The 27919-nt window shown below is 43.5% G+C and overlaps 1 protein-coding gene across 2 annotated transcripts in view; it reads right to left on the reverse strand.

Moving 5' to 3' along the window:
- Nucleotides 1-251: 251 nt before the first annotated feature.
- Nucleotides 252-27919, reverse strand: part of ppp1r17 (protein phosphatase 1 regulatory subunit 17) — a 91882-nt gene continuing 64214 nt past the window's right edge. For both annotated transcript variants that reach the window (XM_069915387.1, XM_069915386.1), the window contains exon 4: nucleotides 252-367. In XM_069915387.1, coding sequence (XP_069771488.1) covers nucleotides 288-367 — 80 coding nt within the window. In that variant the 3' untranslated portion in view covers nucleotides 252-287. The remainder of the gene's footprint in view (nucleotides 368-27919) is intronic.

The following is a 27919-nucleotide window of genomic DNA, read 5'->3' on the forward strand; positions in this document are numbered from 1 at the left end:
ATATTGCGGCATTATCCTTCAGTAATTACCACTTGTATAAACAGGAAATGAACCAATCATCATTGCTTTTCAGTGTCTTTTTAATTGTAGGTATTACAACAATTTTAGGCTGACAGCAATTGTAGGCTAACTGTATCAGTGTTGTGATGTTTTGATGGAATTTAGCAAAACTACCTTTTTGGTTCCTGATACAGCCCATGAATACATGGTTAGTAATGCAAAAGAATGAAGACACAAAGCACACTTGAAGCTGGTGGAAAAAAATCAACACCTCTATTATAAAATGATTAAGTGGATAATTTTTCTGCATCCTTTTCATCATCTTCTGCAAGTATTGGCTGCTTCTCCTCTTTCATTAATTTTACACCTGGAATGAAAATACAACATGATGAATTGAAATGTTATTTATTTTTTATACAATTTTAATTATAGATTTTTCCACATTGAATATACATAGACTCTTAAACTTAAAATTGATAAATTACATTGATCATTATACAATGTGTCTATAAAAGGAAAAGAAAAAGAAAGAAATAACACCTACCCCCTCCACCCCCCAAGAGAACTAAAAAGAAACAAAATAAATGAATTAAAAGTGAGTGCTGTTCAACAAACATAACCCTCTGTCCCTCTCCTTGCTGTTGGGGGAGGCTATCAAGACTGAGGGTTCCAAAAAAATATTAAAAAATTAAAGACTAATACCCATCTTTTGCATATGTGGACTCATATTTTCCAAAATGCATGAAATTTATTCTTCAAACTGTGTGTTATCTTCTCAACTACGAATTTCAGCATTCCATCTTTCTATATCCAAATCAATATCTGATTTCCATGTTATTGCAATACATTTTCTAGATATCACTAAAGCAATTTTAACTAATTCTAATTGATATGCAGTTAACTTCCACTTTGGTCTAATTCCTATAACATTTCCTAACAAAAACAACAGTGGATCTTGAGGAAATCTTATTCCTGTAATTTGTTCTAAACAATTCCCAATACCTATCCAAAATGGACATTTTCAGATGGAGTGCAAAAATGTTCCAATTTCTTAATCACATCTAAAATATGAATTGAAATGTTATTAACTATTCTGAAGTTTTTAAAAAATCACCATACTATTGACAAATTCAATGTATGAGGAATCTCATGGTTCTTTCCTTGAGCATTTCAAAGGTTACGTGATTAACCATCAATACCAGCAGCATTTTAATCCAAGATATGTTTAATCATTAAGCATAATTTCGACAATTTAATTTTGATGGAACTGTGGTGAGGAACATAGGAACATAGGAAGTAGGAACAGGAGTAGGCAAAAAATGGCCCATCGAGCCTGCTCCACCATTCAATACAATCATATAATTATATGATCACTATAATTTATGACCTAACTCCACCTACCTGCTTTCTCCCCATATCCCCTAATTCCTCTATCATGTAAAAATTTATCTAACCGAATTTTAAATATGTTTAATGAGGCAGCCTCAACCACTTCCCTGGTTAGAGAATTCCAAACATTCACTACTCTCTGGGAAAAACTATTTTTCCTCATCTCTGTTCTAAATCTACTCCCCCGAATCTTGAGACTGTGTCCTCTCATTTTAGTTTCCCTAGCCAGCTCAAAAAACCTTCCTACATCTATCCTATCCATACCTTTCATAATCCTATATGTTTCTATAAGATCTCCTCTCATTCTTCTGAACTCCAGCGAATATAATCCTAGACGATTTAATCTTTCATCATAAGTCAACCCCTTCATCCCAGGGATCAACCTAGTAAACCTCCTCTGGACCATCTCCAAAGCCAGTAGATCCTTCCTCAAATATGGAGACCAGAACTGGACACAGTACTCCAGGTGCGGTCTCACCAGTACCTTATACAGTTGCAACATTACCTCCCTACTCCTGAATTCAATTCCTCTAGCGATAAAGGCCAACATTCCATTTGCCTTCTTAATAACCTGCTGCACCTGCAACCTAACTTTTTGCAATTCATGCACAAGCACTCCCAAGTCCCTCTACAGCATGCTGTAGTTTCTCACCCTTTAAATAATATTCAGCTCTTTTATTTTTCTTGCCAAAGTGGATAACCTCACACTTACTAACATTGTACTCCATCTGCCAGACCTTTGCCCACTCATCCAGCTTAACTATATCCCTCTGCAGACTCTCCACATCCTCATTACAATTTGCTCTTCCACTCAATTTGGTGTCATCCGCAAACTTGGCTACACCACATTTTGTCCCCTCCTCCAAGTCATCAATGTAAATGATGAACAGTTGTGGGCCTAACACTGACCCCTGCGGCACCCCACTTACCACTCTCTGCCAACCTGAAAAACTCCCACTTATCCCGACTCTCTGCCTCCTGTCAGACAACCAATTTTCAATCCAGGCCAATATACTTCCCCGGACTCCACTTTCCTGTAACTTACTGATAAGACTCTTGTGTGGCACCTTATCAAACGCTTTCTGGAAATCCAAATATACAACATCAACCTGTTCCCTTCTATCCACCGCACCCATTATATCCTCAAAGAATCCTAACAAGTTTGTCAAACAAGATATTCCCTTTCTAAAATCATGTTGCGTCTGCCTGATTGAACCCTTACGTTCCAAAAGTTTCACTATTTCATCTTTAATGATGGCTTCAAGCATTTTTTCAACTACAGACGTCAACCTAATTGGCCGATAATTTCCAGTCTTCTGCCTACATCCCTTCTTAAAAAGTGGCATGACATTTGCTGTCTTCCAGTCTGCCGGGACCTGCCCAGAATCCAAGGAATTTTGGTATATGACCACCAACTATAACTTTTGCCATTTCGTTCAGAACCCTTGGATGCATATCATCAGGACCAGGTGATTTGTCTGGCTTTAGTCCCATTAGTTTCTCCATCACTACTTCCTTTGTAACAACTATTTTATCAAGGCCCTCCCCAACATTCGCATCCTTAACTCCACACTTGGGCATGCTGTTCGTGTCTTCCTCCGTGAAGACTGACGCAAAATATTTGTTTAATGCCTCGGCCATTTCCTCATTTTTTGCTACCAGTTTTCCTTTCTCATCCTCCAAGGGTCCTATGTTAATTCTGACCACCCTCTTCCGTTTTATATATTTATAACATTTTTTGCTTTTTGTTTTTATATTTTGTGCCAATTTACTTTCATAATCCTTTTTCCCATTTCTTATTACCCACTTTGTAACCCCTTGTTGTCTCTTAAAGTTTTCCCAATCTTCCAGTTTACACTTCTTTGCAGCTTTGTACACCTGCGCCTTCAATTTTATACTCTCCTTTATTTCCTTTGTTAACCACGGTTGATTTTTCCCTCTCTTGCTGCCCTTTTTCCTGACTGGAATATATTTTTGTTGAGCATTACAAAATATTTATTTGAAAATCTTCCACTGTTCCTCAACTGTTTCATCAATTAGCCTGTGCTCCCAGTCCACTCTGTCCAATTCCTCCCTCATCCTATGGTAGTCACCCCTGTTTAAGCATAATATATTAGTTTTAGATCTAACTATTTCCCCTTCCATCTGAATGAGAAATTCAATCATACTATGATCGCTATTTCCCAGATGGTCTCTGACTATTACATCATTTACTCTATCTATCTCATTGCACAACACTAGATCCAGGAAAGCATTTTCTCTTGTGGGTTCCTTAACATGCTGCTCAAGAAAGCTATCACGGATGCATTCTATGAAGTCTTCTTCTAGACTCCCACGACCAACTTGATTTTCCCAATCTATGTGGAAGTTAAAGTCCCCCATGACTACTGCTGTATCATTATTACATGCCTCACTTATCTCTCTATTTATTTCCTGCGCCACTAAACTATTGTTATTTGGTGGGCGATAGATAACACCCACCAATAATTTTTTCCCTTTGTTATTCTTTATCTCTACCCAAATGGACTCAACATTATGCTCTTTAGATCTTATATCATTCCTCACTACTGCCTGGAGCTCATCTTTGATTAAGAGTGCAACTCCACCTCCCTTACCATCCTGTCTATCTCTTTGCACCACCTGATACCCTTGAACGTTTAATTCCCATTTAGGGTCACCTTGTAGCCATGTTTCCTTGATGGCTACCAAATCATAGGCATGGGTACCGATTTGCGCCTCAAGTTCACTAACCTTATTTCTAATACTGCGGGCATTCAGATAAAGTGCCCTTATGCTCTTTGTCCTTTTAATATCTAGTGACCTCTGTAACCTTTTCTTTTGATTTTTCTGCCCACTATTTTTCTTTGTAATTTTCTTAACACTATCATTGACCTGAAAACTTACTGCACCATCTGATTTTTTACTTTCTCCTCCCAACATTACTTTTCCTATTTTACTTTTCCTGGCCATTACTTTATCTTCCCAATGCTTTTCCCTATCACTCTGGTTCCCATACCCCTGCCAAATTAGTTTAAACCTTGCCCCACTGCTGTATCAAGCATACTTGCCAAAATGTTGACACCTTTTGGATTTAGGTGCAACCCGTCCCTCCTGTAAAGATCATGCCTTCCCCAAAAGAGATCCCAATGATCCAAGAAGCCAAATCCTTGCCTTGTACACCAGCACCTCAGCCACACGTTCATTTTCCTTATCTTTACATTCTTTTCATCACTTGCATTTGGAACAGGTAGTAATCCCGAGATCACCACCCTAGCATTCCTGTCTTTCAGCTTTCGTCCCAGCTCACTGTAATCCCTTTTCATTACCTCTTCCCTTTTCTTGTCAATGTCATTTGTACCCACATGTACCAAGACATCAGGCTGCTCTCCCTCTCCTCTCAGAATATTTTGGACCCGATTTGTGATATCTCGTATCCTTGCACCAGAGAGGCAGCACACCATGTGGGTATACTTATCTGGCTCACAGAACCTCCTGTCTGTACCCCTGACAATGGAGTCCCCAATAACTACTGCATTTCTCCTTTTCCTTTTCTTTTGCACCACTCTGCCAGGCTCATTGCCGTTGACCTGGTGCCCATGGCCATCTTCTGTCTGGTCATCTCCCTTAACAGAATCCAACACAACATGTCGTTATTTCCCAGATGGTCTCTAACTATTACATCATTTACTCTACCTATCTCATTGCACAACACTAGATCCAGGAGAGCATTTTCTCTTGTGGGTTCCTTAACATGCTACTCAAGAAAGCTATCGCGGATGCATTCTATGAAGTCCTCTTCTAGGCTCCCATGACCAACTTGATTTTCCCAATCTATGTGGGTTAAAATAGCGAAAAAAAAACAAGGAAGTGGATGAAGTCATTGGGGAACGCTTACTGGATAGAAATGTATTCTTTGCGATTACAACACTTTATCAGTGTGTGTGTGTTATAAAATATTGAAAGGTAAAAGAAGAACTGCTCAAAAAAAAGATGCATATAAATATGGGGAATTGTGGATGGAAAATGGGTAACTACTGCCAGGTATGGAGAAGGAGAGAGAAAGAGAAGGCATCTATTTTGAAGAGTGCTAGGTGAAATATCTAGCTAGAGCAGCTACAATAAGAATTGAGATTATGAAAGGGTGTTTAAACAGGATTTTGAATTCAGGGTACTGAAATAGGACCACACGGACCTATTTAAATATGAACAGGTTTGGATAAGTTGATATAGAGGATGAGGTTGAGAAGACTGGAAAAAATTTGGGAAAGTGACATGACAAGGAAAGAGGACCCAGATGAAGAACTCAGTGGCCATGAGCTAAGCGTGCAGGAAGGCAACTGAGCTCATTCTTTGGGGCACTTTAGACATGAGACAGGAGATGAAGTGTAAACAGGAATTGTGAAAATGGTCTGGCAGAGGTGGAGAATAGATGGGAGAATAATGAAGGGATCTCATGTGCTATAAACGCAGTAAGGAGGTTCCATGCAAAAAAGATCATACTGAAAATTATACTGGTAACATTGTAACTATTTTACCATGCTGTAAAGCTGAACAAATACATTTTGGGAACGATGAGCATGAAATGAGATGGTTCATGGGATTTCGTCAAGTAATTTAAATTTCAATGAAGCAACAATAGTCACAACTGACACCTGAATTTGTCATTTCATCACATTCTGCAGTCAACGATAATGCTTAGTTTTAGCACGAGTGACTTCTTGACTCTGTGTTTTAATGCAGACCTTTTTTCTTTTAATCTCAAATTTTAAAACTGGCAACACTGCCAGAGGCATCGCTTCTGCTGGTGCAGACCCAGGGAGAGCGAGGAGGCATCGCTTCCGCTGGTACAGTACCAGGGAGAGCGAGGAGCGGAGATACAGTGCTCCCGCTCAGTTCAACTGCTGACAGCTCTATACAGGCTAGAAATGGCCAGTTAAATGGCAGGATAAAATCCTGCCATCGTATTGGTCTAGGCCCAAGATGAGGGGGGGGTCGCAGACTCCGGGGGAAGTGCAGACTAGCAGAGGGCAATGGTAATGGGGAAACTATCTCCTTTGAGAAGAAGAGGAGGGGACGACCACAGGGAAGATGACCATAGTGGCAGACCAGTGAGGGGGCTCTGTGGCTGAAAGGAAAAGTAGGTGGGGAACCCACACAAGCTGCTGGTGACTTGAGGCCAAAGAACTCCCATCAGGCTGCGGACCGCTGAAGACTAGCTCATATGAACCAGGTATTGGAACCGGGATTCGAGAAGGTGCTGAGGGCAAGAAAGGATCCCGAAGGGCCCTGGGTGCTAAAGGCTTCCTTATTGTGTCAGAGGTTTGGATTTGTAGCTCGGGCTGCCAATGTGTTGAACTGAAGAGTAGTCCGTGCAGCTGCAGAAACTGTGGGGGCACTGGAGATGAATACACTGACATTCAGCGACTCTCTTTTGCTTCTCTTTCTCTGACTGTGAGGGGCACCGGGCAATGCTGATGACTAATTTTTGTCTGCCTTCTGGCAGTCCGAAGGTGATTTCATGTGATATGACATGTCTATTCTATTTTATTACACGACATCTATATATCTAGATCTATCTTATAATATTGAAGTGGCTGCTACGGCTGGAGAGGTTACGCTGAAAGAAGAGACACACACTAGGGGAGTGAATTCAACACTGGTTTATTGTGCTGGCAGCTCTACTTATAAAGGGCTTAGAAGCCCATCTCTGGCGTCATCATGCCCCCCGACTGGTGGCATTACGATCTGCTTCCTGGGATTGTTCATTTAGCGCTACCCAAGAACTGCCAATCAGTGAACCCCTCTCATCCTCAGGTGCGGCTGTTTCCCTAGCTCCACCTGATTGGCTTCCGCTGGCCAGCCCATCTGAGTGGGGCGCTGAAGCCGCCTGCTGCTGAATTGAGCACCGACTTTGAAGTGCGTAGCCCGTCTCAGTAGGCCATGGGTTCCCGCTATCGGGCTGCCGCTTCGGGTGTGGCGCGACCAACTACATGACACACCCCCCCACCCAGAATCGACACTCAGTGAGGCCTTGTGCTTGGGAGGCCTGCTCCTTTGGCGTGGGGGTGAGTCACGGATCGGGTGGTCAGAGTTGAGTAATGCTGGCTTGAGCTGGACCAGGGTGAAAGTCTCATTTCTCTCTCCCATTATCCAAAAGACATGTTGACCCATTGTGTTGTATAAATTTGTATGGGCCTGTGTACGAGCACTATAAACCAGTGTTGAATTCACTCCCCTAGTGTGTGTCTGTGTGCCCTACGTCTGACAAATACATATTTACAAGTCTCAAGTTCTTTAAGTATGAATGTAATCCGTAGCTGTGCTACTTTGGGTGTGTCGGGGCAAGTATGCCCAGGCAGTCCTCAGCGTCTTTAGCGACCAGGAATTCCCCTGGAATCACTAATGTTGTGCTGTACACCATTTCGGCTGCAGAAACCTCTAGGTCCTCTTTAGGAGTGGCTCGGATCCGCCGGAGTACCCACCCTCCCAGTTAGGGCCATTGAGTCTGGCCATGAGAGAGTTGCTTTATGGTGTCTATGGAATTGCCCCACCAAACCATTGGCCTGAAAGTGGTACGGAGGAGCTGAGTACCCATGGTGTTAGCGAGATTAGACCGGAGGCCGGAGGTAAATTGGGAGCCCCTGTCTGAGGTTGTATGCTCTGGAACCCCAAACCTAGCCACCCAGTTGTGCAGGAGGGCCCTGACTTCTTGACTCTAGGTTGGAGTGAAGGTCTTGTGAAAGCAATGACCAAAATAAAGTATTGAGTCTTTTATAAATTCTATACTCATTTTATACTGAAATGAGTCTGGGTAGGATACATCGAGGGTCTGGCTCCAGGGCTTTCAGCAAAGCAGAGGAGAATTCTGATATTATAAGTAATGACCAACAGAACTGCTGAGTAAATGTTCATTAACTATGCTGGAGAGTGTTGAGTATCGGAGTACCCTTCAGAATATTGGTCTTCAGGACATGTTACAGTGCCATGCAGAGTGGGTTGGAATTGTGTCTCTGTGCCATGCCAATTGTGAAAAACAAACATTCATAATTACACATGGGAATTGAGTCTGTTGCAAAGCTGAGTATTTGAAGTATTTACAAAAGGAGAATAAAACTGAAAGTATGCAGCTGGTCTATAGTGCAGTGCTGAACCGTTGCATAATAAAAAATATTGGTGACCTTTCTTTTCAATTACATTAATTAGAGTGTAAGCTTCATTTAGAGACAGATAACTAACTTGCCATTAAAAGGTTGACATCAGATTGCCATTGTATTCAGCACTGTATAATCAGAATTTAGAATCCTGAATGGTACTATAATTTGTTTCAACAAATAACTTTTGGGACAGGAAACATGGAAATTGACTGTATCAACTAAGGGAGGACATTAGGGCATTTTCATCAACACCCCCCACCCCACTGGCCCAGAGTCTCCTGCACACTCAGGACAGATTTTAATGGCCAAATAAAATCTTTGAGACGTTGGAAGAAACCCACCCACATGATTTTTGGAAAGCAGATACAGTCGTAGCATTTCAGAGATCAACACAAGTATGAAGAGTATGGAAGGGTTATCTATCAATGCAAGCAGCAGAATCTTAGTTTGATTTAGTCATTATGTTCAGCACAGACGCAGAGACTGAAGGGCCTATTCCTGTGTGTTTTTTTTAAATGGTTTGACGATACAGCACGGTAGAAGTCCAACCCTGTCCATGAAACCTGTGCTGCCCTATTACACCCAATGAGCCTATACACTTTGGAAGGCAGGAGGAAAGCAGAGCACTGGGAGAATACTCACACAGGTCACAGGGGAAATTCCTTACAGACAGCAGAGGATTGGAATCCGGGTCGCTGGTTCTGTGATAGCCTTGTGCTAACCTCTACGTTAACCACACCCCTGTTCTATTCCATGCTCTGATGTGTTTACCACACAAAGGCATCACTTGAGGTCAGGACTGAACAAAGGTTTGCAGAACTGAAAGGCAGAGGCAACATGATGCTTTCCTGCCCACGCTCATTGCTTACTTGCTCAAAAAATTCCAATAAATTGAATGGTTTGATATACCGCGGTATCCAACCACTCAACTGCTGTCAGCTCCACACAGGCTTTGAACGCCCTGTTAAAGGAGCCAACAGTAGTTTTATTCAAAATCCCATGACTGCAGTGTCTGTGCCCAAAATGGCAGTGCCTATGATCGGCAGCAGCCACAAGGGGTTGCAGACTCCAGAGGAGTGGAGGTCTGGCACGGGGCACCAAAAAATGGGGAGACCACCCTTGTCTGAGAAGGAGAAACAGAGGAGACAACCCACAAGACGGTGACCACAGTGGCGGACCAGTGAGGGGGGTCTGCGGCTTAAGGACCAACTCATGCAGCGGGCTGCTGGCGACTCGAAGCGAGGAACCCAAGGAGGCTGTTAGCCACTGGAGATTGCTGTCAGAAGACTCATGCTGGGCTGCAGACTTGCTGGAGTCTGGCTTGAAACTGGCTGAAGGGGGACTAGAGTCATGGATCTATAGAGCTCTTCAGTCCAATGCATAGGTGGCATATCTTGTCCAATTTAGCTGCACGTGGCCCATATCCCTCTCAACTTACCCTTTCTATGTTCCTGCACAAATGTCTTTTCAGTGAAATGGTTCCCATCTTCCGCTGGCAGCTCATTTCCTACCCTCTGAAGGGGGGAAAAAGTTGCCCCTAAGTTATCCTTTAAATATCTCCCCTCTTGTCATCTGGCACCTCACCCATGGCTATTGATGATGCAAATATTCCCACCAGCACCCCTGCAATTTCTTGCACAATATCCTGGGATACTTGTGGTCAGACCTTGCAGATCTAGCGATCTTTATGCATTTCAAGGCCTCCGGATCTCCTCTTCGGTAATGTGGACTCTCTTTAAATTTAGACCTACAGCACAATTACATGCTCTTTCGGCCCACAAGCCCTTGAGGCCTAATTACACCCAAATGACCAACAACCTTGGGTATGTTTTGAACACTGGGAACAAACTGGAGTACAGAGCAGACACAGGGAGAAGGTTCCTTACGAAGAGCATCGGATTCGAACCTCAGTTGCTAGTGCTATAAAAGCATCGAGCTAACTGCTACACTGACCATGATCACTGTTTACCTGATTGCCTGGCATCCATGCTTTTTGTAAATACAGACATGAAATATTTGTTAGAATCTCATCCATCTCCTATGATTCCAGAGAGAGGTTCAAGATTCAAAATTCCTTTTATTGTCATGTAATAATGCTTTAAAAATGTAACGGAAGACAAATAAAAATCCGCCATTAGTATTGCCAGCACCCCTTTCAGTATGAGAGAAAGAGAAGCCAAAGAGAGTCCCTTCAGAGTCATCTAAGTCTGTGGATTCGCCTCCAGTGCTCCCACAACCTCTGCAGCTGCACAGACTCCTGTTCAATCCATCAGCAACTCAAACTCCAGATCCAAACCTCTGATAGGATCAGAAAACGTTCAGCACCAGAGTCCCTTCGGGAGCCCATCTGGGCTACAACACTCTTTCATCTTGGCTCCGCTACCCACCAGCCCGCAGCTTGTGTGGGCCCCCGACTGTGTCACCCACAGCCTGTGAAGGTCCTTCAGCTGCGGTGAAAACGTTGATCCTTAAAGGGCCCTCTTCTTTCCCTACTTACTCTTGCTCTTCTAGAATCTCTTTGAATCCTTCTTTACCTTATTTGCCGAAGATATCTTGTGTTCCTATTTTGCCTTCCTAATTTCCTTCGAATGTATTCTTACCATATTCTTCAAGATTCCAGCTGTCTTAACTAACACATGGTTCCTTTTTCTTGACCAGAGGTTTAATATCTCGGGTTAATCAGCCTTCTCTATACTTTCCAGTCTTGCCTTTCATTCGAAAGGGGACTCAGTCCCCCTAAACTCTCTCTGTCTCACTTTTAAAAGGTTCCATCTTGCCAGACATCCCTTTACCAGCAAGCAGCCACTCCCTATCAACCCCTACAATTTCTCCGATCTTGACAAGTAAACATTTATGGGTTTTTTTAACATAGATCTTGTATGATTTTTCCATTCTGAAGTGTCTCCCCACCTTCCAGGAGTGGCTGTTCACACAGGAATGGCCAAAACTGCAAATGTCCGCATCACATTGCATGTTTAGACAGAATATTGGAAGTGCAGTAATTAAAGAGGCTGAACTTACAATGGCCCTTCGGTGACACCAACCTCAATGTCTGACTGGGGTGGCATCAACTATGATGGGAATTGCATGTCATCGATTATGTGCTGTTCATTAGCTCATTGTTCACAGAATGCCTGCAGTTAACTTTAGACTGCAGGCATTCTGGGAAATTTACTTGGGGTTCAGGAGGTAAAATATCAGAACAGGAATGACTCCTTATTCCCATTCCTATTTTTTTTATACACAGACTGTGCTTCGGGAATGCAGCAGCTGTGTTTAAAGAAAAACAAACATATTTGTCACATGAAAGCAGTCAAGGTCTGTAGACACCATGATTGAAGTAAGAATACAATGCTGGAGAAACTCAGAAGATCAGAAAGTGTATATAGCAAAGATAAAGATACATAACCAATGTTTCAAGCTTGAGCCCCTCATCATCAATCAAGAATTTTACTTCAATCACAGACAAAAGGTGTTACTTGGATCAGAGGACAGGAGAGAGAGGAAAGGTGAGAATTGATGGGAGGGGGGTGTTTTTGGCTTTGTTAAAGGAAACAAAGGGAATAGGGAAGAGTGAGATTGAGAGAGGGGAAAGGAGACATAGTGAAAGATGAGGGAGGGGGCTAACTGAAACTGGTTGGAGGGTACCAAGATGGAATCTGAAGTGTTGTTCTACAAATTTGCCAGTGATCTCAGTCTAGCAGTCCATGAGACCATGGAGAGACGTGTTGGCGAGGGGATGGGGCGAGGAATTGAAACGGGTGGCCACAGGGAGGTCTCTGTTGTTGCAGCAGGCAGAGCTCAACAAAGTGATCTCCCAGTCTGCATCCAGCTTCTCCAATGTGATGCAGACCACAACGGGAGCACCAGATGCAGTGGATGACGCCTGAGGATTCACAAGCGAGGTGTTGCTTCTCTGATGGGTTTACACCTTGAAGATGAGATTCATGCCTTTGGCCAGATCTAAAGCTGGAGAACAGTACGGTGTGTCCAGAATGTCATATTGTGTTGCATTCTGCACAAAATTACACAGATGAGATTTAGATCCGCACAAAAAAAGGCACTCTTTTCACTGATCAAGGACTCTAAGGAGGAGCAAGCTGGTGTGGGAGAAGAAACCAATGTCAATGGGTATTTGAATTTTAAAGTCCTTTACTGCTCTTGAAAGAATGGAGAGGAGGAACTGGCTCTTGAACCATCACAGTGTTTGTGACCTGGGATGGGAGCTTTTACAGAGTTGAGGAAACTTTATTGAGATGATGCCATCAATTTTGTAGAAGGAGGACATTGTAGCATAAGATGAGACCACATGTACGGAGAACTATGGGAAGTCCAGCCCGCTGCAGTGGACTGAAACATCGGCTACTTTAATCTGAAATGAACTGGAAGTTAATCAATGCAATCTCACTTCTCAGGCAGAACAGATTAAGTATAGCTCGCTCAGTGTCCACTGATGAATTTTTAAAATGTAGGCTACAGCACAGTAACATGGTCATGTGACTAAAATTAACCCGCTAACCTTTCACATCTTTGGAAAGTGGGAGGGAACTGGAGCACCAGGAGGAAACCCACACAGGCATTGGGGAGAATATACTTCTTTACAGACAGCATCAGATTTGAACATGGGTCGTTTTAATAAAGTTGCACTAACCGCTACTCTAAGCGTGCCATCCGTGAAGTTCGTGGGAAACCCTTTGATAGACAATGTAGATTCCCGCACAGTTATATTTATTGTTTTCACTCAAGGGTTTTCTGGACTACTTTCAGAATAAAGGTGGGGAAGCAACTTGGAAACAAAATCAGATAACGCCAGCTATCCATTTTGCATACTTTTGATGAGCATTTTGAGACTGTAGAACTGCAAGGTTGCAATGGGTAAGCAGAGTCTAAATTCTATTCAATTTGAGTGCCATGGCTGTGAAAAAAATCAGAACGTTCAATTCAATTTCAAGACCATCACTCATTCTTAAATTTATTCCTTGGGGTTAGTCCAGTCTAAAGTAATTCCATGGCTGCAATGTTGTTAGAGGATGGAACATGGGACAGTACAGCACAGGAACAGGCCCTTCAGCCCACATGTCTGCACTGAACATAACACCCAATTTAAGCTTAAATTCTGCTGAATGTGCATGATACATAATTCTTTGTTTCCCTGCATACATGTGTGTCCACCTAGAATCCCCTTAAACACTACTATCATATCTGCTTCAACCATTACCCCTGGCAGCCCATTCCAGGCACCTAGCCCTCTCTGTGTAAATAATGTGTCCCGCACAGCTTCTTTAAACTATTCTCGCAACCCCCCCACCCCACCCTTATCTTAAAATCACGTAGTACGTGACATTGTTACCCTGGGAACAACATCTCTGTCTGCTGTATCGATGCCACTCATGATTTTATAAACTTCTATCAGGTCTCCCTCAGCCTTTGATGCTCCAGAGAAAACAAACCCAACTTTGTCCGACCTTGTACCTGTTAATCCAGGCAACATGCTGGCAATTATTTTCTGTACCCCGATGCTCTTCTGAACTTGTTAATAAATCTATTACAATTTGGGTATAACAGCTGTAAATTTTCCACGGTTAATAAACCGCACCACTTGTTCTTTGTTGATAATGCTCATACCTGGGATTTGTTCACCCTTATCAAATAAAACACCGGGAATTTGTTCACGATTCACATGCAACATCTGGCGTTTTGCGTTTTATAAATCTCAGACATGGGATTTGCACTCAAAATAAATCACACACCTGGATTTGTCCAGTTAAAAAATCCCTATCCCAAATGTTAATGAATCTCACACCTCATTCTCAAATAATTTGTTCATTGCTAATAAGTGTTAGCATCTGGGATTCATTAATTCATGGTGAATAAATGGCACCTGGCCTTGGTTCATTTTTAATAAATCTCATTTTTGTCATTTGTTCACACTTAATACATTTCTCCTGAAATTTGTTCACTATCAATTAATCTCAGACACAATGTTTCCTCGCTGTGTTATTAAATCACTTAACTGGAATTTATCCAATGTTTGAAATCTCAGATTTATTTGTTCTTGTTAATGTATCACCTTCCTGTCATTTGCTTTTTTATGTTTGTCATCTAGAATATATTGAAAATTAATAAATCTCACATCTGTGATTTATCTGTGGATAACTCAATGAGTAACAAGAGGGACTGTAAGATGATGGAAAACATAAAATGCTGGGGGAACTCAGCAGGTCAGGTAGCACCAGTGGAAGGCAAAACAGGCAGATGTTGGAATACAAGGGTGGGAGGCGGCAACACAGATGATAGGTGGGAACACAGGTGGGTGAGTGGAGGGGAGAGGGGAAGAAATGGTGGGGAAAAAAGAAGCAGAGGTAATAGGAGAAAGAAGCAGAGGGCTGAAGAATATGCACTCTATTAGGAGGGAAGGGGGAGGAGAACTGGAGGAAGAAAGGTGCCGGTCGGTGGGAGGAGGGAAAGAGAAAAGGAAAAGAAGGAATGGAGCCAAAGAGATAGAGGAAAGAAGGCACTGAGGGGTTTGGTTGAGAAAAAAAGGGATGGGGGTGAAATATACCAGATTTGAAAGCTGATGTTGATGCTGACTGGTTGGAGACTACCACGATGGAATACAAGTAAGGGGCACCGAGGGTCTGACCGGGACTCTGGCGTGGAGGGGGGTCGGGCTGTCAGTGGGAGGGGAGGGGGTGAATGATGTCCTTCCAAGTGAAAATAAATAACGTTCTTCCAAATACCTTCCCACCTCGGATGTAAAGCTTTCTGGCCTGTAATTCTCTAACTACACCATGCTGGAGAAACTCAGCAGGTCAAACACTGTACTTTACCTAGCAAAGATAAAGGTACATAACCAATATTCACAGGAACGGCGCCAAGGTGGTGGGGGGGGGGCATCGGCGGGTATCCCCCCCCCCACAAATGAGGTGCTTGCCCATACGGTCCGGCTGTCAGACCCGCCCCACTCCCTCCCGCATCAGTAGCGTCTAGGTTGACGCACCCCGAGAGCGCCCCGGCCGGAGCAGGTGTTGGAATAAAGTTACCCGGCCACATCCCTAGCGTGCATCAAGTGTCAGTAGCATCTAGTGATGCTTAAATGCAATAAAAAGAGCATTCTTATTCCCCCATGTTGGAGGAGCGGATGGTGGTAACGACAGGGAGGTCCCTGTCAGCAGCATCCCCTCCCACCCCCACTCCACCCCACATTACACTAAATGAGCCCCCTTCAAAATCACTAATGCGTTCTGGCACCGATCCTGGCCCTTCATCAAGATATGAACCTTGATCCTGACTTATTCCTTTTGCCTTTTTTAAAGGAACAACATTATCTATCCTCCAGTCTTCCGTTATCTCACCTGTGGCTGAACGAAATTAAAAATCTCGACCAGGGCTCCCTAAATCTCTGCCCTTGCTTTCCACGACATCTCAGTGCAACTGGTCAGGCCCTGGGGATTTACACATCTTTACACGCTTCAAGACCTCCAACACCTCCTCCTGCACAGAAACTAAATGCCATAGATCGAATTTGGTCACAGTGAATAAATCACAACCCCAGGATATGTTCTCTATCAATAAACCTCACATCTTCCATATGCTTACTGTTAATAAATCTCAGTTATTTGATTTCACCATTTATAAATCTCGCACCTAAGGTGTTAAATGTCAATCTTGCACCTTCAGGTTTTATTTTGGACTGTGAATGTATCTGAAATTTTCAACCACTTGGGAGTTGATCCATCTAAATAATTTTAACAATTATTTAGGATTTATTACTGTTGATCAATCTTCTACTTGAGGTTTATTTCATTTTAATACATCTCTTCTTTGAGATTTATTTCCACTGGTTAGTCTCACTACTGAGATTTTTTCACCATCAATAAATCTTATCCCTTTCTCCTAAATGTCATACCACAAAATCCCCATTATCTGGCACTCAATCAACGGAAACTCGAAGCAAGCAGCAAAGAAGTATGTTTAAAAGTAAATGTTTGAAATAAAAGTTTGAATAGAAATTTAAATTTGTAAAAGGTTCTCCATCCGACCCCCTGCGAGCGCCCGGCCGGAGCAGGTGTTGGAATAAAGTTACATAAAGTTGTGTTGGAGTCAAATGACGGCGTCCAGGATGAAGAGGCGGCCGGTGCTGCTCGACTCTCCCAAAGTGTCTCCTATTCCGTGTCGGGTAAGAATATTTCTCTTCATTAGTATTAAGTAAATTAGTAAGGGGTTATCTGTAAACTTGGGGTGGGGGAGGGGAGGGGAGGGGATGGCGGCGTGGTTAGTCACAGAACCAGCGACGAGGAATTGCATTTAAAGGAAGGGGCGCCGAGGGTCTGACCGGGACACCGACGTGGAGGGGGGGGGGGTCGGACTGCCAGCGGGAGGGGCGCCGAGGGTCTGACCGGGACACCGGCGTGGAGGGGGGTCGGGCTGCCAGCGGGAGGGAGGGGCGCCGAGGGTCTGACCGGGACACCGGCGTGGAGGGGCGCCGAGGGTCTGACCGGGACACCGGCGTGGAGGGGGGTCGGACTGCCAGCGGGAGGGGGGCGCCGAGGGTCTGACCGGGACACCGGCGTGGCGGGGGGTCGGTCTGTCAGCGAGAGGGAGGAGGTAGCAGTGAGCGCCAGAACTGGGGTTCATAGTTACATTTTGTTAGTTATGGGAATTAGCTGATTAAAGTGAACTTCACATAATTAAAGACTAAAGTTCATTTTCAAATTACTTTGCATTTTGCTCTGTCTTTAAAACAGGTGCATTAGGCATTGGAAAATTTGCATATCCGACACCCTTGATCCCGAAGGTGGTGCATAACGGGGATTTTGACTGCACAACTCACCTGTAATTTATTCAGCATTAATAAATCTGGAAGTTACTTGATCCAATTAAATCAAGTACCTGACGTTATTTGCTCACTATATTTAATATTGTTGACAGATGCTACTAAAGCCTTGACCCTCCACTCGAGAAGGAAGCTTGTCAAAAGGTGCAAGAACAACAACCTGAGTCTCAATGTGGACAAGTCAAAGGACGTGATTGTGAACTTCAGGAGAATGGATGTCCATTACACATCAATGGGTTCATCATGAACAGAGCTGAGAGCCCCAAGTTTCTTGGTGTGCGTATAAAGGATGACCCATCCTGGACCCATAACACCCCTTCATTAGTCCGGAAGGCACAGCAGCACCTACACTTTCTAAGGCGGTTGAGGAGGGCCAGGTTACATGTGCTGTGAGAAATGTGTGAATTTGTGCACTGTGGTCCAGAGTCAGATGGTAAGAAATTTGAATCTGAATAAATCCCAAAATTTTCCTCAATTATTTGTCTATTTACTCCAGTGGTTCTCAACCTTTTTCTTTCCACTCACATACCACTTTATGTAAACCCTATGCCATGGGTGCTCTGTGATTAGTAAGGGATTGCTTTAGGTGGTATGTTGGAAAGAAAAAGTTTGAAAACCACTGTTTTAATTGTACCTCATTGACTTGTTATGTGCACGGTTTCCTAACTCCAAAGGAAATGGGTCAATGACAATTTTTCTCAAGCAAAATATTTCAGATACAATTGGGTCTAGAGCAGTGATCCTCAACCTTCCCTTCCTATTTACATCCCACCTTAAGCAACCCCTTTCCAATCACAGAGCACCGATGGCATAGGGAATACTTAAAGTGGTATGTGAGTGAAAAGAAAAAGGTTGAGAACCACTGACTTATTGTCATACCATAAATTTATAAGCCATTAATAAATCTAACAGTTGGACATTTCTGACTGTTAATAAATTTAGTCTTTGGAATGCGTTCACTCTTCATGAATCTAATTGCTGGTACTTGTTCATTATTAATAGATCTTGCACCTTCATTTTGTCCATAGTGATTAATTTCAAGCTCTTGGCTGGTTTACTTCATCTCACATCTTTGATTTGTTCTTTATGAATAGGTCTAACACCTCATAAGTCTCAAACCCAGGGTTTGTTAACTATCCATAAAATGTACACTAAAAAACAGAAAATGCTGGAAATATAAAGCTGGATGACATCTGTGGAGAGGGTTCACTTCATATTGATAATCTTTCTGTCTTCAATCTGAAACTTAAATGCTGCCTCTTTCTACCCAGATAATCCCTGGCCTGCTGGGTTTTTTTTCAGCATTTTCAGTTTAACATAAAAACATAGAATTTCAGAGCTGAAATTGGCTATTCTACTCTTCATTAAATAGAAATAGAGTGAAACGTGAAAGTCTGCAGAGGCAGTGATTGAAGCAAAAACACAATACTGGAGGAAGAACAGGTTACCCAGTAAAGATATAGATACATAGCCAACGTTTTGGGCTTGAGCCCCTTCATCAAAGTATGAGCAAAATGTAGGCAGGCACCTGTATAAAATGGTGGGGGGAGGAGCGCAGGCTAGGTGGATAAGGGAGGGAGGGCACAACAGAAAATGAGGGGGGGGGGATAGTTCTGTGAATGGAGAGGGAAGGGTTGGAGAGCTCGAGGAAAGGAGACAGAGGGATTGTGGACAGATAGAAAACGGAGTGTTCTGGCAGAAATCGAGGAAGTCGATGCAAATGCCCTCCAGTTGGAGAGTGCCCAGACAGAGTATTAGGTGTTGCTCCTCCAATATATGGGTGACCCTGGACTGGCAGTGCACGAGGTCATGGATAAACAAGTCGGCGCTGGAGAGGGGCAGAGAATGAAAATGGATGGCAACTGGGAGATCCTTCTCATTGATGCAGCCAGAGCGAAGGTGCTCAGTGAAGCGATCTCCCAGTCTGCGGCCAGTCTGCCAGATCATCACTGATAACAGTACCTCATCCCTGCCTCTGCCCTATATTTCCTCATTACTTTGGCCAATGTTCCTGTACATAGAGAACTGTTATGTGGAGCACCTACACATTGTTCAACAATGGCCATCTTGACCTTTAGTTGCCTGTCACACCACCTCCTTCCCATGGACCTGTCCTCAACCCTCTTGACTGCCGCAGGGAGGCCAAACATAAACTGGAAGAACAGTACCACAAATTCCTTTTGGGGATCCTACAACCCAATGGAATGAACATCAAATTTTCTATTTTCAGGAAACCCCCTGTGCACTTGCCTGCTCCAATCAGGTTTTCTCTCCTTTGTTCACCTTCCCTATTTCCAACTGCATCAACCACATGCCAGTCTACCTGGGTTTCTTCTCCCATAACCTACCCTCCCTATCCCCTTCCCTATCTGGTTCAATCTGCCCAAGATCTCTCCACCATCTTCCACATCACCTTTCAGCTCCTGTTGCTACTTTACCCCTCAACTACTCCTGGCACACCCTACCCCAATCTGGCTCCATCTACCCATTGCTTTTTTTTCATCATCTCCTACCCACTAGTTTTTGTCCCTTGGTAGCCTCCCTCATTTACCTGCCTTGATCTACCAATCCCCCCTGTTTCCACCTTGTCTCACCCATTCCCTCTCTCTTCTTTATGTTGATCCTCTTCCCTCTACACTTCTCATTCCTGGTGAAGCCCACTGAGTTTCTCCAAGAGATAAACAAGAGTGACTGCAAATGCTGAAAAACTGGATCAACATGCAAAATGCTGGAGGAACTCAGTGGGTCAAGTAGCATCCGTGGAAGCCAATAGACCAGTGGTTCTCAACCTTTTTCTTTCTATGCACATACTACTTTAAGTAATTCCTTACTTGTGACAGAGTATATTAGGAGATAACTTAGGAAAGGTTTGTTAGAGCAGGTCACACACAAACAGTTTAAAACACAGAATTTTTTCAGGAGCTTTTGCAAGAGGCTCAGAGACTTCAATAATGGACTGTTATTTGCAGAAGGCAACAAATGTGACAACAGCCAGTAGCAGCTCTGTCTGGAAAAAGAATTTACTGTCTTGTAGGTCATGTGATCTTTGGAGGCAGAGAGGAGATAAAAACAGGCTTTCCTCTGAGAGTTGGAGGGAGAGAGAGAGAGATAGAGAGGAGAGACACAGACATTAGTTCCCGAGGGACAAGCTGGCAAGCTTTGGAAGACAGACTGGTCAAAGGAGAGGACTGGCTGTCCGGTGTTTCTCTTGGAATAGGTGAAACAGAAAGGAACTTTGGGGTGACCTGAAAGAAAGAAGTTATCATCTGGAGAACCCTGAAGGGGGCAAGTTTTATCAGCAAGAAACTGGAGTGGCTGATTAAAAAGGAATCAGTTGTGGATGTCCTGGATCAAGAAAAACTCTCTCTCTCTGAAATCCAACAAGAACCCTCCTGAGTAGTCACCATTTACCTGTGAAGCACCAAAGCCTGGTGAACTTTATTAATGTTAACTTCTGTGCACAGTACAAGAGTTGCCTGCAACCAGTGAGATTGGACTGTGAACCAAAGAACTTTGCTGAACTTGTGCACACATTACACACACATGTGCGCTTAGAATTAGAAGGGGGTTAAGTGAGTCAATAGAGATAAATTAAAATTTGATTCTATTTTCATGTTCAAAGATAATTAAAAGCAACTTTTGTTTAAGTAACCCATTATCATGGTGCATATCTATTACTGCTGGGATTTTGGGATCCTCTGGACTTGTAACATACTTATGGCATCCTATGCCATAAGTGCTCTGTGGTTTAAATGACTACTTGAGATTGTATGTGAGTGTAAAAAAAATAGTTGAGAACCACTGCAATAGACAATCAACATCTCAGGCCATCACCCTTCATCACCATTCCTGATGCAGGGTCATGGCCCCGAAACATTGACTGTCTATTGCCTTCCATGTGAGCTGCCTGACCCATTGAGTTCTTCCAGCATTTTATGTGCTGCTACAGTCCTTCTGGAAACTTGCTTTTTGCTCTAGAACTATATTTAACTTCTTGAATGCATTTAATGACTTGGCCTCAACTTCCCACCAGCCCCCACTGTCTGATTTTTTTCTTGCTTCTCACCAAATCTAACACCTGGCTTGGCATCTGTTTAAAAAAAAATCATGCTGGGCATTTGTTCACTTTTAACAATTCACAGCTGGAATGTGTCTATTGTTAATGACTGGAACATCTGGAACTCTTGCTATAGTTAAATCAGATTTCTGGGGATCATTCCCTGTTATTAAGTGTGACAACTGATCTGGCACGTTATTAATAAATCTCACGTCTGCTTTAATCTTAATAAAAGGGAGGCTTGTTCAATGTTCATATCACACAATATGGGGTTTGCCTTATCTTAAAGAACATTGCACATGATACGTGGCTGGATATAATTGTTTGTTTAATACATTTTGCATACTCTATTTTTTTCACTGAGCTTGGATTTTCACACTGTTAGTAAAGCTCATATCTGCTTATTTTGTATTGTTATTCAGACAGACAGTTATTACATTGCACATTTCGAGGTTATCCTTTCTTCATAGATATAACTCATGCCTTGATTTAATTGTTTACTGACAAGAAAGTTCCAATATTCACTGTTGGTGAATCTCAAACCTGGAATTTGTTGTTCACAAAGAAGCTTTTTTTTAAAATTATTTCACATCTTTGATGTGATCAATGGCAGTGAATTTCAAATCTTTAGATGGCTCTTAATGTCACACTTTTGATTTGTCCTTTTGTAAATCATGTATGATTTATTGCATCTTTATCATTCCTATTCTGTGATTTATTAACTATTGTCAAACTTTATCCTTGGATTTGTTAAATGTTATAAAATCATATCTCTGGGATTTGTTCGCACTTATTAAATCTCACACCTGGGATTTATTCATTCCAAAGCAAACACCCACTGGGAATTTGTTAAATGTTAGTAAATCACACATCTGAGATTTGTTCTTTCTTAATGAATATCCGACAGGTTACATGCTGATACTGTTAATAAACATCACGTGCTCAATTTGTTAATTGTTGATAAATCTGAAAGATGGGATTTGCTCCCTGTTCATAAATTTCACATCTGGAAAATATTACCCCTGGGAATTCCTCAACAATGATAAATCTTATACTTTTGATTTTTTTTCTCTGCTAATATCTTCAAATCGTTCACTTTTAACATCATACCTTTGATTCATTCAGAGTGTGGTGAACTTATGGAACTCCCTACCACGTAAGGTTGTGGAGGCCAGTTCATTGGATATATTCAAAAGGGAGTTGGATGTGACTCTCATAGCCAAAGGATCAAGGAGTATTGAAAGCAGACTGGAATTGGGCGCCAAGGTCACAGGGTCAGTTACAATCACCTTGAATGTTGGTGCAGGCTCAAAAGCTTACTCCTGCACCTATATTCTAAATCACATTCCGGTTTTACCTCCCAACCTAAGAAAGGTTCTCTGGATTGATTCCTGAGATCCAGGCACTTTGTCCTAGGCAGGTAGATCTTTGAAGTTCACTATCATGTGCCTTTTAAAGGCTCAGTTACTGTGTTCAGGAAAGAGATCAATAGATATTTAAATATTAAGGGGAGCCAGTTATTTGAAGGGATGCGGAGGAATTTCTTTAGCAAGAGGGTGGCAAATCTATGGAATTTGTTGCGACAGGCGGTAGTGGAGGACAGGTCATTGGGTGTATTTGAGGGAGAAATTAATAGTTTCTTAATGAGCCATGGCATCAAAGGCTATGTGGAGATGACCGGGCAGTGGGTCTGACTGGGAAAATGAATCAGCTCATGGTTAAATGGTGGGAGAGACTGGGTGCAGTGCTAAATTTTTAGGTGCCGGAGCCCACCAGAAACGGCAACAAGGAGGTGCCGGGAGGTGTCCGGAGTTGCCCCGACCCCGCCCCGCCTCGAGCTGCCGGTGTGGCACTCCGATGAACTCTAGCAGCAGTTCACGCCGAGGTCTAAATAGCCTATTTCTGCTCCTATGCTTTATAGTCTTACGGTCTTATAAGAAATTTTCTTTCTTTGGCTTGGCTTCGCGGATGAAGATTTATGGAGGGGGTAAAAAGTCCACGTCAGCTGCAGCCTCGTTTGTGGCTGACAAGTCCGATGCGGGACAGGCAGACACGGTTGCAGCGGCTGCAGGGGAAAATTGGTTGGTTGGGGTTGGGTGTTGGGTTTTTCCTCCTTTGCCTTTTGTCAGTGAGGTGGGCTCTGCGGTCTTCTTCAAAGGAGGTTGCTGCCCGCCAAACTGTGAGGTGCCAAGATGCACGGTTTGAGGCGATATCAGCCCACTGGCGGTGGTCAATGTGGCAGGCACCAAGAGATTTCTTTAGGCAGTCCTTGTACCTTTTCTTTGGTGCACCTCTGTCACGGTGGCCAGTGGAGAGCTCGCCATATAACACGATCTTGGGAAGGCGATGGTCCTCCATTCTGGAGACGTGACCCACCCAGCGCAGCTGGATCTTCAGCAGCGTGGACTCTATGCTGTCGACCTCTGCCATCTCGAGTACTTTGACGTTAGGGATGAAAGCGCTCCAATGGATGTTGAGGATGGAGCGGAGACAACGCTGGTGGAAACGTTCTAGGAGCCGTAGGTGATGCCGGAAGAGGACCCATGATTCGGAGCCGAACAGGAGTGTGGGTATGACAATGGCTCTGTATACGCTTATCTTTGTGAGGTTTTTCAGTTGGTTGTTTTTCCAGACTCTTTTGTGTAGTCTTCCAAAGGCACTATTTGCCTTGGCGAGTCTGTTGTCTATCTCATTGTCGATCCTTGCATCTGATGAAATGGTGCAGCCGAGATAGGTAAACTCATGTTTTGAGTTTTGTGTGCCCGATGGAGATGTGGGGGGGCTGGTAGTCATGGTGGGGAGCTGGCTGATGGAGGACCTCAGTTTTCTTCAGGCTGACTTCCAGGCCAAACATTTTGGCAGTTTCCGCAAAGCAGGACGTCAAGCGCTGAAGAGCTGGCTCTGAATGGGCAACTAAAGCGGCATCGTCTGCAAAGAGTAGTTCACGGACAAGTTGCTCTTGTGTCTTGGTGTGAGCTTGCAGGCGCCTCAGATTGAAGAGACTGCCATCCGTGCGGTACCGGATGTAAACAGCGTCTTCATTGTTGGGGTCTTTCATGGCTTGGTTCAGCATCATGCTGAAGAAGATTGAAAAGAGGGTTGGTGCGAGAACACAGCCTTGCTTCACGCCATTGTTAATGGAGAAGGGTTCAGAGAGCTCATTGCTGTATCTGACCCGACCTTGTTGGTTTTCGTGCAGTTGGATAATCATGTTGAGGAACTTTGGGGAACATCCGATGCGCTCTAGTATTTGCCAAAGCCCTTTCCTGCTCACGGTGTCAAAGGCTTTGGTGAGGTCAACAAAGGTGATGTAGAGTCCTTTGTTTTGTTCTCTGCACTTTCCTTGGAGCTGTCTGAGGGCAAAGACCATGTCAGTAGTTCCTCTGTTTGCGCGAAAGCCGCACTGTAATTCTGGGAGAATATTCTCGGCGACACTAGGTATTATTCTATTTAGTAGAATCCTAGCGAAGATTTTGCCTGCAATGGAGAGCAGCGTGATTCCCCTGTAGTTTGAGCAGTCTGATTTCACGCCTTTGTTTTTGTACAGGGTGATGATGGTGGCATCACGAAGGTCCTGAGGCAGTTTTCCTTGGTCCCAACAAAGCTTGAAAAACTCATGCAGTTTGGCATGCAGAGTTTTGCCGCCAGCCTTCCAGACCTTCCAGAATAAAAGTTGACCATTTGGCCAGTTTAGCCTTCCAGACCTTCCAGAATAAAAGTTGACCATTTGGCCAGTTTAGCCTGTTTTGTCCTTCAGTAAGATCATAGCTAACCTTGCATCTCAACACCATTTTCCAGATTCTTTTAAATCTAAAAATTGTTTGATGACTGTCTTGAAAATAGATCATAATTCTTTTATAGTCATGTAATAAAACAGAAAATGTAATAGTACACAAAATTTCCTTTAGTCCAAAATAAGGTAGATAAGAGTGCCATTAGTACTACCCAGCACCCCTTACAGGCAGAGAAAGAGTCACTGAGTGTCCGTGGATTCACCACCAGCACTCCTGCAGCCTCACACACCCCTGTTCTATTCTTTGGGCATAGGTCCAGATCCAAACCTCCAAAAGGATCAGGAAACCTTCAGCATTTGAGGCCCTTTGGGAGCCCTTCTTGCCTTCAGCACCCTCTTAAATCCCAGTTCTCATACCTGGTTCCCATGGCACAGTCTCCAGCAGCCCGTAGCCCGTGTGAGCCCTTCGACCACAAGCCTCCAGCAGCTTGCAGCCTTTGTGGGTCCCTCAGCCGTTGAAGTCCTCGCTAGTTCACTGCTTTGTCTCTATCCTAAGGGTTGTCTCCTACACTTCTCAATGTTGCGGGGGTGGGGGGGTGGTGGGGGTGTCTTCTTCCTATTTCTGGTGCTATGCACCAGTAAACTGCTCTCCTGGAGGCCTCTGCCAGCACAAGTGCTGCCGTTTTAGGTACAGGATTTTAAATAAAAAAAATACCATCGGCTCCTTTAACAGGCCATTTGCATTGGACTGAGCAGTTGGACCCTATGGAAAAGTGCTGTGTCTCCATTCCCTGCTCTTCCTGCATCTACACCAGTGAGAGTGCTGCCATTACAGCAGATCTGGCAGTGCTCCCATTTCTCTTTAATGGATACCCAGCAATTGAGCCCCACATTCTTCTTGATAGGCAATTCCAAGTATTTGCCATGCTTTAGATGAAGAATTTTCTTCTCAGATCCACCCTGAATGGATACCCCTTCTGTTTCAAAGACTGCATTCCAGTTAGTGGAATAATCAGCTCTGTCAAACCCTCTTAAAACAATGTCTATTTCAGAGAGATCTCCCCTCCTTCTCTAAACTCCAGAAAGACCAAGTCCAGTCTGCTTAACGTCTTCTCCTTCAACAAAGAATCATCTGGTGAACCTTCACTGTTCCCTGCTTATTGGAAGTACATCCTTCTATGGGTAGTGAGCCCAGACTTGTACAGTATTGCACATGAAACCTCATCAAGGTCTTACGTAATTGGAGCAAAGTTTTGCTGTCATATCCTATCCCAACTGAATGACTCTGAGATATGATGTCAGTCTTGATAATATTGAACGATGGAGTACTTGAAGGGCCAAATGCCCTATTACTACCTATTTCATGTGTACATGTTTCCATCAGTTATCCTGCAATCTCTTAAGGACTGTTTGGAGGCAGTAAGAAAGGGTAAAGCACAGCAGAGGGCAGGGATAGCCAGCTGGAGGGAGAATTAGCCTATCAGTGAGTGGTGGGAGAGACCAGGCCAGCAGGGAAAAAGCTCACACAAATTCATGGAAAGTGTGCAAACTCCACACAGCCATCACAGGAAGTCAGGATCCAACTAGAGCCATTGGAATTGTGAAGCAGCGGCCATGCCTGCATCAGGGAGATTGGGTGTAGATTGAGGGTATCGTTTCATTGACTATCTTCTCTCTGACCACCATAACAACCAGGGTCTCCCAGAGGCCAGCAACCTCAAGTCCACTTCCCATTCCCATGTCTGTCCATGGTATCAATATCAACTGCAGCAATTTCCGATAATCTCCCTGTTGCTTTTCTCAGCCCACATTCCCAGTCCTCTCTTACTTAGCCCTATCTCTCTGGTCCCAATTCCTTCTCCTTTCCTCCTCTTTCCACTCTCCCAATCTCCATACCTGCCCATCAACTTCCTTCACTTAGCTCCCCACCTCCTTTGCTTCCATCCTACTATCAGAGAACATCTTTCTAAGCCTTGTCTATCACCACCTAGCTTCTTACTTCTTTCCTCATTTCGTTCACCCCTTCTCCCTGTGCTCCTCCCCCCCCCCCCCCCCAACCTTTTATTATATTGTCTGCCCGGTTCTTGCTATTCCTGATGAACAACTTTGGCCTGAAGTGTTGTCTATTTTTGCCTTCCGTGGATACTGCCTGACATGTTGAGTTCCTCCAGCATTTGTGTGTTCTTTCAGCACAAGGCTAGCCTGAACGTCTGTATTGCCGATAGGGTGTGTAAATATTGTTGAAATCCCTGATTTTATTTATCAAATGAGATGTGATGGGAACTGAGATGATCAGCAACAGAAGAAAGGCTTTGTGAGATGTGTCGTGGAATGAAAATATTTATTTTCATTATTGTCAGTCATTCGTGAGATGCACGTATGTCTGGTAGGTCAGAACTTATTATCCAACTATAATTGTGAAACTGGTGGCAATCTATTTTCTTTCAGCATAGCAGGGCTTGTGTGAATCCTGTCAAGTAAAGGAATCTTTGGTTTCAAGAAGACTTTTGTCTAATAGCTACCAGGCTTTTGAACTGCCCCTTTACCACCCTAACCATAAACTCCAAGTCCACAAAGAGTTCTCTCTCTGCTCTTGAAACACCACTTTTTCTTGCACAACTAGTAACTTTAAATATTTATCTATCTATCGATCTACCTTTTATATTTATTATCTCTTCCTGAACTGGGGTCATTTACTGTACCACCATATACTATTGCAGTTATGTACCTGTTTGGCTGCAACGTTCTTT

Source organism: Narcine bancroftii, chromosome 2 (assembly GCF_036971445.1).
Source record: "Narcine bancroftii isolate sNarBan1 chromosome 2, sNarBan1.hap1, whole genome shotgun sequence".
NCBI lineage: Eukaryota > Metazoa > Chordata > Chondrichthyes > Torpediniformes > Narcinidae > Narcine > Narcine bancroftii.